This window comes from Anguilla rostrata, chromosome 1 (genome assembly GCF_018555375.3).
Source record: "Anguilla rostrata isolate EN2019 chromosome 1, ASM1855537v3, whole genome shotgun sequence".
Lineage (NCBI taxonomy): Eukaryota > Metazoa > Chordata > Actinopteri > Anguilliformes > Anguillidae > Anguilla > Anguilla rostrata.
In genome coordinates this window covers 12,733,344-12,746,219 of record NC_057933.1, presented here as the reverse complement: position 1 = coordinate 12,746,219, position 12,876 = coordinate 12,733,344, and the positions used below count along the sequence as shown (strand labels likewise).

Below are 12,876 nucleotides of genomic sequence, written 5' to 3'. Positions count from 1 at the left end.
GTCTTAATCTTAGTTTACGCCATAAGCCATAATCACCTGCTTTATCCACATGTCTTACCCTCCAGAAGAGGCTTTCATCAGCATGGCATACATCACCAAATTAAAACATCTGATGGCCATTCACAATAATATCTGACATATTCACTGTTTCATAATGCTATATTATTAATGATCAACTGATTTGCAGCCATGCAAAGAATCCCTAGTTCACAAACTTTATATTTTCCCAAAAACATTTGCTGAAATAGAACAACAGCTTGAAAATGTGCATATGCAATGAATAACTACAGCATGGGTCCTGTGATGTAATTGGTATGGAATGTTAATTTCTCACTTCCATCAATCAAAATTTAAAGATGACAGTTTTACAAATTTACAGTGATCATTGTTTAAAATTCCTCAGGATATGCACTACTTACTTTCACTTACAATATTTATGTCCACTATCAATATTTTAAATGAAAAGATACCGATCTCCACAACAAAATAACTGATTGGCTCAAATCCTGGGACAAGTACAACCTGTAAGATGCAAAAATGAAAGTAGATACTCCTAATTTTTTATGTTGCAATTATAACCACTGGCATTGAAAAACAGAACTATTCTTAAACGTATACTATCAGAAAAGGCGAGACTCTTTCTCATTCCTTTTCTATCACAAAACAAATGCATGCAGCAAATCTTAATCTGACAATAATATCTGACAGAAATAAAGGTGTGTGTAACTTTTTAAAGTTTCGCAATTGAGATATGATTGTTAGCATCCTGCCAATCTCTTTGGACAATACAGTAAATATGCTTGGTTGTGCCAATCCCACTAGTCAAGAACAATCACAGCCTACACTGCAAACAAAAAAGTAGCTTGCCCAATATGGCAATAAGCAAAAATCTAATTTCCTGTTGTGAGACCGTTTCACAGCTTGTTCCCACACGATTTGTATTGTAGCCCAGTCATGTTCGTGGTTGTCATACATGCATGCATGCAAAGTGAATTTCACAAAACAATACCAAAAATTCACGTTCATCAATAAACTACTATCAGGGCCTATGGCGCAGAGCAGCCTAGACAGTTAAGGTTCTCATTGCTACAGTAGGCTACAAGCTCTTTTGCAAAGACATTACTGGATCAAATTAGGGCTATGGCTGTCTATGACTGGACATCATCCCACTGGGGTAGGATGGGTTTAAAAACCATTTTTTGGTTACCACTATATGTTACCAGCTGTTGTCAGTTAAAGATGTACCTCTCCTCCATTTGTCGTTAGCTCTCCTGTAGGATGCTGCACATCGTGGCTTGTGATGTAGAAAATGCATTTTTGTTATTGCTACTTTTTGTTGCATATGAAATAGATTACATTAAGAGATCCAATCTGCAAAGCCATTTAAACTACTCGCACAGTAGCAGACATTCTGCCAAATGTCCTTTTCATTGTTGAATTTACCCCCAAGAAAAAGCAACAACTGCGCCGTTGTGTTGTAAAAATTTTACACAGAGACCAAAATAACATCATAAATATGCATGATATGCATGAATACACATAAATGGCAACAGATATGGGGCACTCACGGCCATTTTGTAAGGGGGGCCTAGTATTCAAACATTCGAATGGCCTTTTCACTTCAGTTCCTGAAAAATGCCTCTCTTTCCGTGCCCTGAGAAGTATGCGCGCGGGGGATAGATATTAATTACAAACCAAACCAGATAGTTCATTACCACTACATTCCAATTACCAGCATTGATCTCCATAATGGAAATGAATAACTGGCTGAAGTGAAGGAGTGGGCCTAATGGACCATAACGCAAGCCACGGGCGCGGCGAAGAAAGCCCACTCCTCCTGCGGAATGATCGATAGCGGCTGTTTATACTGCGCTCTCCGCAGTATGATTACACGCTCCTGGGGAGCGCAATACACACCGGATCTGATAGGGTCTGCCGTTGCCGCCGCAACAGACCTCCCTGCAAAGCTAACCTGTTGCAGCCCGCTGTAACGCTTCCGTTTTTTTTTAAATCTCCCTGGTCATCTCCTCCTCACGAAAGCAAAGAGCCGGAGGAATATCTGCAACACATCTGCGAGCGTGCTGCGGGAGAATTCAATCCATCCCGATGTGCACACCTGCACATCGCCATACCAACCAACAATACGACGACACTTATTTAAAGACTCATTTGTGAGATGGATCTGTCCAAATTCCACCTTCTATCTCTATTATTGGTCTGGGTAAGAGGTGACAAATATAAATATATTGGTTATGTCATTATAGGTTACCAGTTGATTCTGACAATTATGGTTACATTTTTAAATGTAGACATGTAATTTTAAATAGCAGTAGTATTATTAAAATGGATCACATTAAATAAGATTTGATTTTCATAGCATGCTTAAAATGGTTAACTGTCTTCAAAACAGATTTTAGTAGCAGTATCACTAAAATAATTAGGATAAAAATATTAAAAAGGTTAAATTCATGTAGAAAAAATGCTTACCTTATCAAAAGAGAAACATTGTTAGTGTGACATGTATATGTAAACCACAACATACTGTACAAGTAAATTTTCATTTAATTTTTTTGTTCAAGGTCAACCGCTGTTTGTAATGAGTCAACATCTCGTTCAGGCATTGAGGGTTTCAAAGACCTATTCATGAGTAAAAGCAGTTAATGACGATTTAAAACACTAAGAAATATCTAACACCCATTCAGATCAGATGTCAAATAATAGAGACAATAAAGTTACTTCAGATACCTGCATTCCGAAGATGTATCGCTGAAATATTGTAGAGCTGCATTCTCAAAATGCAAACAGAGCTTAACATCACAAGAAACTGATTTAACTGTTTTTCTGAATAAAGCATTTGTGCTGAAAATAAAAAAAAATTGTGATGTGTACTAAATGACCACAATAACTACAGAGATACCACATCAGATACATATTACTTATATTGCCACCCTTAATTAACGGAATAACCTATTTTGTAATTATATTTTTGTCCAGGTATTTTGTCAAATTAAGCACATTGACATAAACTACACTGTAAGCCCCTGTAAGCTAAACTGTACTGCCAAGCCCCACTATTTTTAGCTTACTACTGTATTTTTGATCAGAAAACATCTGGACCAAAAATCATTATTTATTTGTGATATTTTTGTAAATATAAAAAAGGTTTTTAGAGGTTAAATTAAATTCAATTAAATAAAACAATCAGTGTTAATTTATGGCAGCGAACACAATTATCTACTGTTTCATATTAAGAAAATAGCAAGCACATGGATTCTTTGAGTGTATGCATGGTCTAAAAGTTCAGAAGAGAACAGAAGAAAGCTTTCATTTCAAAATGAACATGTAAACACTGTAAAACCGCTAGATATAACTGCAGTAAGGAAGAAGCAAATCAATGTACATTCAACATTATAACAGCCAAGGCCAACAAATTTGTATGGCCTTTTAATTTAAAATGTAGATCCATATATTTTGTGAAACAACATCCCCGACTGTTTCTGTTTAATGTTTCTCATAAATTTTTCCTATTTCACAGGACAAATTACCTGGAGTCTCTTAATACCACTGTATTAAAGACCACAAAGAATAGGACACATTTACCCTATTTGCATTCAGTATACTTTCATCCAAACTGTTACTGTTTAAATGTGTCGCTCCTGGCCCACATGGAGATTTCAGTTTAAAATAATTGCGATAATAAACGAAACGTCTTTGTTTACATTAATCTGTGATCGAAACTATACAATATTATCAGAATAGCACCACAGGGTGCAAGTAAAGGTAAACCTGAATTATTATTATTTTTATAAACACAACGGAACCTCGCTCTTATAAATGGATTTTATGCACAATGAAAAGCTAGAGATATGATAATAAAGTTTTCAAAAAAACTAATCAAACGAAATGCAGTGACTCGCTTTGTTGTTTGCTTTTGGATGTGCACTACATGCAGATGCACTAGCTGCAGGCTAGGTTTGTGCTGACTGTAAAGTCCATACACATGAATGTCTCAGTTCATGTTGCTCCTTCCTTTTAAAGCACTGACTTAATAAGGTACAATAAAAACCCTTCTTTTATACTGGAGCAGCGCTACAGATACTTACAGAACTGAATGAACAAGTCAGATGCAACAGAGAAGACCAACGCAGTGTGAACCAGTGCAGGTAAGAGGAAACAAGACAGAAAAACGAAACCAAAGCAGAACTGCAAATGTGTGCAATAACTGTTCATGAATGTCTAGGAATGTCCAAACATGTTCCTGATTGGCACAGTAGAGACACTCATCAATTCATAATTTAATTTAATTTATTCTATGAGGCCAATTGTTATTTATTGAATTACTATTACAGTTTAGCACACACAACACATTTACATATATGTTTTCCATATTTATTCTATGTTGCCATGCTTCTGCTGTTTTGAAAATAGTATTATGAAAACGTATATTTATGTTGTTTTAATATATCATTTGGGTGATTTTTTGGCTCTGTGTGTAAAACCAGGCCATTCAGGTGTGGTAAGATTACATTCGTAAAGCCACTTGAAGGCACTCAGGTTCAAGATCCAGTAATAAATGTGCCTGATGTTGTCGATGGTTCCCTGGAGGAGAATGTGAGGAAGTATTTCTGTGAATATTGCTTATATATGATACTGGACATATGTAGTTTTGTTTTGATAAGTTGTTAATAAACATTATGTTGGCTGTATTTTCCAGTTGTATTATTTTGTCAAATTGACTCCAAGAATTTTGATTTAAAAAAAGATTATTCTCTAATTTTATCTGTTCTAAAAATAAACACTACTGAATTCCCAGTGTGTTCCTTTCCAGATAAAGCCAAAAACAGTGGGGCTTAATGACTGCATGAATGATCTGATCCATTGGTATACTGACAACTTTGGCATACTGTGTGTTGAAGCTCTGTCTGCATTTGAAGAACACGCTCAGTTGTATTTGTTTCTTACAGGCATACATATAACAAATGGTGACTTAATAATCTTCTGTAAGTCTGTCACTAGAAGTGGTTTCCCTCAAATCAAAGCATTATTCTATTTTCTGAAATAAAAAATGATGAGCCAGCAGTTGCACTGCTGTATTCAGTCGCTGTATTCCAAATGTCTGTGCCTTTTGCAACCGCATAGTACATATCATATTGCTTTATGTAATAAATGTCTTTTGATGGTGGAATTCATGAAGACAAATCTGCAGGGCTATTAGTGAGAGGTACCTTGTGTGCACTGTCCATATTCTATGGTCTGAGACTAAGTATGATCATTGGTGAAAACTGAAAATAAAAGGTAAATGCAAGTCTGTATCAATTAACCTAATGTAGTAAAGATCAATCGTGAGTAAACTATTTTTTTAAAAAGTGCAATGCATTCCATATTTTTAAGAAACATGCATGCTGTAAAGGTGTGGTTCTTATGTTAAAAACTCACGTAAAAAACTAAACATTAATAAACTGTCTTATATCCTTAGCTTTAAAAAATTAGTATATGCATAAAAGACTGCATCACATATAGATTATTAGGTCACCATCAACAACTTGTATTTCTCTTTTCCATTTCAATTTCAATTGCATTTGTGCACTGTTTTCTCTTAAAAGGAACAAACATTCTTCACATAATGGAAACAGTGCAACAAGACTGCTAAAACATTCTTTTAGAAGAATTATCAAGAACAAAATGAAACTTGAGTATTAACTTACTGGAGTTACAGTTTATCCTGATACAGTCTAGATGGGGAAGAATAAATGAAAGATGAAATTGCATCCTTCAAGGTTACAGCTGCAGACATCCAATAACAAGAATTCCACCCTTCCGGGGACGGCCACATGCAGGAAAGCAGCCATTTTATATGCGATTGTCATGGTCTTTGGCATTATAGCAGATTGAGTTGAGTTGAGTTGCGTCCAATCAGAAACAAATTTGAGGTCCGAATAATGTGTGTCCATAAGTCAACATTCTCCAATTGAGTCAAAGCATACTGGTTACACAGGTAGTTTTCTATGTGGCATAGAAAAACTGGTGTCCTGTATTTATAAAATGGCCACTTGTAGTTTATTAACCACATGGATTCACAAACCCAGAGCAAAGAAGAATTTTGAATTTTGGTCACAGCTCAAAGACTCCAGCTCCAAAAGGCATTACACCAGCGTCTTGACTAAACAGGCTTCTGAAATCATGTCTGATATTTAGCAAGAAGATGGTGTCAACTATCCATCTTGGAGCTATCAATCTTTGAAATCCCAATGAATGAAACTTGCTAAATTTCTATTAGCTGATTTTATGGTGTAAAGGAGATAACTAAAATGGGATGAAACTATTATCATACTGAGCGTGAGTATTCTCAGTTTGATACAAAATAATTTTTTAAAATAAATAAACAAAATCTAAATAAATACAGAAATGTCACAATAACCATTGACTGCTACATTAACTCTGGCCTAAAACAGGAGAGGTGAATTAACACAAAGCAACCCCTGCCTTGACTACTGTTGAAATGTTTGTCCTTGCTAAAAAGGAATCAAAAGATAGTGTTTTTCAAATTTAATGTAGAGTGAAAAAATGAACTCTTGAGATTCTGGGACTGAGGGGTAACTCAGTTGATAATCTGGGTTGGGCTCCATGTGGCTAGGTTCATCATGTGTCGTCAACCGCAACAGAAAAGTGGGAGCAAACAGCCTCGATCCAATTAGCACCAGCACCATGCAGTGGCCACTATACCCTCCTGGAAGAAAGGTGAAACAGTGGTCTGTATCTTTAAGCTATTTATACTGACTGTACAAATAAACAGTCCAAATAATCTAATATTCTGCCCAGAGAATGTGATCTACTGCAAATATACAGTGGAAAAATGAACTATTCTCTAGCTTAAATAGCCTAGGCCTAAGTTGTGACCTTTGGTTAAATGAGACTAATATTTGAAACTATTACTGCAGTAGATAAATTAGATATGCGTGCACTGTGTCAATTTAGGCAATATCCAAAAGGTCTAAAAGATGTGCTCTGTAGTTTATGTATCATCATGAATAACACTGACGTAGAGAATGAATAATCAAAGAATAAAACTTAAGTTTAGCTTAAATTTTTTCTTAAGTTTGCAATGTGATTATGTGAAATACGTGGACAGTTCACAAACAATATAATGTGCTTTCCGTAAAACTGCGGTGTCTCAGTGCACAAAAGCTAAAATAACTGTTAAAAATCTCTGATTGCGTTAACATATGATATCTCTAAGTGGTTTGTTTATGAATACAACTGGAACTTCTTTCCTTTTTGTAACACTGGCATGTGTTTGGAAAAAAGAGAGAAGGTGAGATGCCACCAGCTGCAGGTGAAGCTGAGAGCTCTGTTCTCGGGCTGTTTGCCAACCGGGCCGCAGGCTTGGGGCCTTTGAAGGGGTGAATACCATCTTTTGACATAGCATGGCAGATGTCATTTATAGCTAGGGATGCTATAAGGAGTATGTGTATCCACTAAAATAGAATAAAAAAAACAAAAATAACTTTTGACAACTTCAACCAAATTGAGACAGAATAATGAAAGTATAAAAAACATCAGAAAAAATCATAAGCCAACAAGACTTTTGTTAGATGATGAGCAAAGGAAAAGAAACAGTACTGGTAAGTACAAATTTAGAAAGTCACAGCACCTAGAGTTTTAAAAAAATAACAATTCACAAAATGCATTTTATGTATATACATGTCCTTTTTAGGAAATGTGCAGAGCTTAAATTAACATGCATTCTGTTTTACGCTTATGTTTTCAATTTTAGTGCTGTGACTGTCTCAAACTCTCTTTCATAGAGTTGTGGAAATGAACATGGGAATTTCTGTTCAAAAGATGGGCCAAACAGCATGTTTATTTAGGCCACCACTTTTTGGTTAGAGATAGATAAATAAAATAAGAATATACAAACAAAATGTAAAAAAAAATAAAAACAGATTAGAGAAAATAGGTTAATCAATAAACAAACCAACCAGTATTGAACACAAATATCACATAAACCCATGCAATTAGAAATTACGCTGTGCTGGAAAGTATATGTCGTATTTAACGTTATCAACATAAAACGAACAACGAACCAAACGGGAAAGAACTGAAAACCAGCTGAAGGATAAAAAAACACCGGCTTGCTGGGGGTCGGGGGTCGGGGGGCGTGGCATACGATACCTAGGTTGACCGTGAGTTTGACGCGGCCGCCGTCCAGCTCGAGACGCAGGGTGTCGGCCGAGTCGCGGGACGTGGTGGCCATGAGCAGGCCGTACGCCCGCTGGGACATGAAGCGCAGCGACACGTCCTCGGCCTCCGTGTGCATCACCATGGGCATCACCACCTTCATGTACATGCTCCCGTCGTAGCTCAGGATGGAGGCCTCTGCCGAAGGGAAGGGGAGCGCAGAGCGTTAGCGAACACGAACGCCAACGTCCCCGGAGGGGAAGTCCCACTCCTCTCGCCCGTTTACACGATGGCGACAGCACGACAGGACGATTCACACCACCAAGGTGCAGTGTTCTATTTCTTTTTTTTGTCACCACACTTAAATTTAACACTCGTTGTATACGGTGCTATGGAAGCTTCAAAATGTGTGTGAAGTCTGTGAAGCTGGCGTCTAATCCCCAGATGGGTACTCCAACTTGAGGTGTGTTACCTCACCCAGCAGCCTGATGTTTATATATAGCAGCTTGGATATATATCCAGACGACACTGGGATGTGGCGCTCATTCCACACACACACACGCACACACACACGCCCACATGTCTTCGGTGGAATTTCCTGGCTGCCCCGACAAAGATGGTTTGATGGAGTAAAACATCTTTAAACATTAATACAAATAAAATGTCAAATTGTGTAAATTCAAAAGCAGTAATAGAAGCAGATTAATGGGTTATTGCACATACATGCAACAATGACAGAGGGTTTACATCTATGTCAAAGGTTAGCGAGTGCTGTGTCAACAGCAACAGAAAATGAACACAACAAGCCTATAATCTTGGTTTTTTTAAATAACAGTTCCTTCAAGCATTGCTTTTTAAAGTGACACAAATCATTGTATCTCAAAGTGACACGTATCCTCCCAGTGCTCATTATAAATACATTACACAAGCAGCCATATTTGTAAGCTCTTATCTCAACGCGCAAACATTAACCAATAAATACTATTGGTTTTTCCTCATGAACAACTCTGCCCAACAGAATCTAAATGACACCCAAAATGGTTTATGTAAATATGCATATAATAACATGCTGCCTTTGTGATTGATTTTTACTGTCATAGTAAATATTATTTGAAGAGAATCCTTAACTTCCAAACAGCAGTAATTTGCATGCATGTTAACAGACTATTAAAGGTCAAAGACGGCACAGTAGAAATTTGACTTAACCTTCCCTTCAGATATAGCGAGTTATGAAACCCAAGACTCATTTTTGAGCATACGGATAGGTTTTCTCCCATGTGCTAGACTTCTACACCAGGATTCCATCAAACCTAATTTGAGACTCTCAGTCAGGGGAAAATGATTTCACCCAACAGCAACACATCAGAAAACTCAGCTTACGTTCCCCATTCTGCCTCGTGCTGCTTCCATAAACGTTTCGATGGCAGAGGTTACAGATTTCCTACAGAAATAAATGGCGAGCGCATCTGCACATTTTGGGGCTCAGACACCCCATAGGGTATCCGGCAATACTCATTTTGACAGAGAGATAATGATTCCTGATAAGAGCGGCGCTTTTATCAAGCGCGGGCCCCAGCTCCTGACTGTGTGCTTGTCATTCTGCCTCGGCATCCGGCGAGCAGGAAAGAGCTCCGCGGAATGTATTAGAAAAGGCAATCATGCGTGAAATGCCCGTTCAGACACCTCGGGTTTTCGACAACAAAAAAAAAAAAAAAAAAAGGAAGAGAGAGAGAAAACATCTGGCACAGAAAAATTCCACTGTTCGCTGCTGCTCGCACCTCAGCGTTGCTCTGGCAGTATTTCGATACAGGTCTCATATTTCACATTGAAATACCGTGCGGAAAATGACTGAATTATTTCTGCTGGTGACCTCGGAGAAGGGGACATGTACTGCGGGGGATGCTGTTGAAATGGAGGGAAATTTACGCAGCATTTGAAGCGCTCCACAGTTTACTCAGGCGCGGCCCCCAAAACCCCTATTTACAGATACCGCTATCATTTGGAAAGCATTTTCACTCAGATAATTCATCTGCAGGAAAATGAAGACCAAACAGTATGTAAAAAAAAAAAGAAACTTTCAAGGAAATGAACAAGCAGATATAAATATAAGCAAACCTTATAAACTGAAGTAAAGGTTGTAATTTGCTCTGTACTACCTCTTATTAGGATTCTACCTTTGTGTGCATTATTACATTGTGAGTGAGCACACATTTCAGAGAACTGAGAGGGAGGTATCCAGATGTGAGCGTGAGGGCTGTGAGTTTGTAATAGAGCAGTGCTCTGTCTTTCACCTTGCTCATTACGGTACCGGACCCATGGATTATCCAAAAAATGGCACTAAATCACTGTGAGCTCACAGCAAAAGCCCCATTCCCGCTCTCCTTCCATTACATACAGTATGCATAGAGGGCCATTTGAAGGGCTACTACATTTTTTCCACAAAATGTCCCCCTTTTTCCTCCCCCAATCAGAATAGGCAATCGCGCGGTTGGAGCCACCGCTGTCCCACCTGCTCCCATGGCAGCGGCTATTTTCAACTCGACAGGTCGCTACAGTCACGGAGGAGAAGGGTACCTGTCACTGATGACAACCGGGAGCCTATGGGAACCTGCCCACTTCGAGGCGGTAGTCAGGGGAAACCTCTCTGACCGATGCCCAAGCTTTATAGCTGTGCTGGAGAGCCACTGTAAGCTTTTTTAAATAGGCAAGTCCGTCTTTCTACATCTTTCACCTTTTTCAGCTTTTTTTTCTTTTATGAAACTTGTTGTTTAGTAACATCTTTCAAAAGGCACTTATTAATCCATTGGACTGATTCACTTGGGAGCCTGTCATTCAAAAAAGTATTATTGTTATTATGTATTATTTTGGTTTATTTCGCTTTCTTTCTTTTTTGCATTATTCCCTTGACCTAACCACAAGTGAATGCAATCAAACAGGAGTTGTGTAGTAGAACTTATAAAGGATTTTGCCTGGATGAAGACTGCAGGTTTTTAATAGCCACAGGTGGCACCTCTCATAATTGCTCAGCTGCTTGTTCCACAGTCAAGCAATCAGCCTTTTTAAGTGGATTTCTGCATTTATGAAAAAAAAACATTATCAATGCTTTTGGTAATTCCACTTTCTCACAAGGAACCCAGATTGGACTGGCTGTTTTTTAAAAAAATATTGATTCTGAGTTGGCGCTGTGCAGATGCACTGATTTCTATACCATCTGGATGGTCTTACAGCTGACAAAAATGATTAGTTAAACGCATCTATATAATACCAGCATCAGTGAATCTGTGCAGCACCTGCTCAGAACCAGGGGCTTGGCACAAGCGGAATATCAATGTGAAAGCATCTGTGGACCCAAACTGCAATCCTGCATTTTGTTTTTCAAAATAGTTATTTTGTATCCTTGTGTTTTAAGTGCTGGATACTTAGAAATACCTCCAAGTCCACAGTTCATGAAATTGTACTTGCAACCGAAGTCAAAGATTAGCCTAATGCTTTCATGACATCCCATAGTTTAATTATTGGGTCATTTAAACTAAGGTACTAGAGTACCCTATTTGGTAAAAATGAGGCAACAATATGTGTATCTTAACACCAAATTCAAAGATATAAACATTTCAGAGTTCCGAACAACCGCCCAATTAGATACTACATTAGATCCCACTGTTTGAATCGTTCACAGAGAAATGTCGACAAAAAGAGGATTCTAGTGCTTGCATTAATCAGACAGACACTGTGATTCCGTGGAGGGACACGACAAGAGAAATCCAGACAGCATAAATGGAAAGTTCATGCCTTCATTTCAGACAAATGGAAGACCCTTTATTTTATAAGACCATTATGCTTCAAATAGCTGTGCCACTGCCTTCCTGCTGCATGTTAGGCGTCTATCGAGTCTGGTTCTTCTGGTTCTTTGGTCCTCAGCAGGAGGGTTGGAGTTTTCTCTTTTGTGTCAGATGATTTACAACATACTGTGACCATCTACGTAGCTTCATTTGTAACAATAACTAATTAGTCAATTAATATTGGTTTCCCTGCACAAAAAAATTGTTTTGCAATAATCCTCATCTTATGATTCACCAGGATTAATTACAGAAGGGGGGGGGGGGGGGTCTCCAAAATAATTCACCCCTACGGTTGTACAGCACAGCATAACCCACGTCTACACACAATTCCCTGCAGTACACAAACACACACACACACATACACACACACACTTATTATACATGTGTAAATATATCAGTAAATTATTCATGTAACTGAGGCACTAATTTAGTTTTCACAGCCATGAAAACTCCATGCTAAAAACCGGCAAGCAAAAAGTGCTGACACATTTTACAATTACACACAGATCAATACGTTATTATGTGCGATTAGTGGCTTTTCAGCTCTCTCTGGGCCCCTGCCAATTCTAATTTAACAACCCGCATACCAAGCAGAAGCGGCTGGTACACAGTCTCCATTAAGCTGTGCAGATGACATTCTTAGGGAACAGAAAGACAAAAAACATACTTACACACACCACACCACACGCCCATCGCTGTCAATAAAGACAATTACTGGTGAGGAAGGGATGGCTACTGGTGAACATTTCCTACAAAATGCCTCACAACTATCACTTGCACTTGGATATTAACCAAAAATAATAATGCATAACAAATATTCAGCCTGACTGAAATAAGTTTGGTATATAATGTACTGTGA

At 38.1% G+C, this 12,876-nt stretch overlaps 1 protein-coding gene across 30 annotated transcripts in view; it reads right to left on the bottom strand.

Moving 5' to 3' along the window:
* nrxn3a (neurexin 3a) overlaps window positions 1-12,876 on the bottom strand; it is a 322,672-nt gene that overhangs the window by 201,891 nt on the left and 107,905 nt on the right. For 19 of the 30 annotated variants that reach the window (XM_064322559.1, XM_064322745.1, XM_064322754.1 and 16 more), the window contains 2 exons: window positions 8,173-8,376; window positions 5,706-5,732 (listed from right to left, as the gene is read on the bottom strand). In XM_064322559.1, the coding sequence (XP_064178629.1) occupies window positions 5,706-5,732; window positions 8,173-8,376 (231 nt within the window). The remainder of the gene's footprint in view (window positions 1-5,705; window positions 5,733-8,172; window positions 8,377-12,876) is intronic. The other 11 variants (XM_064322726.1, XM_064322770.1, XM_064322796.1 and 8 more) reach the window with 1 other exon arrangement.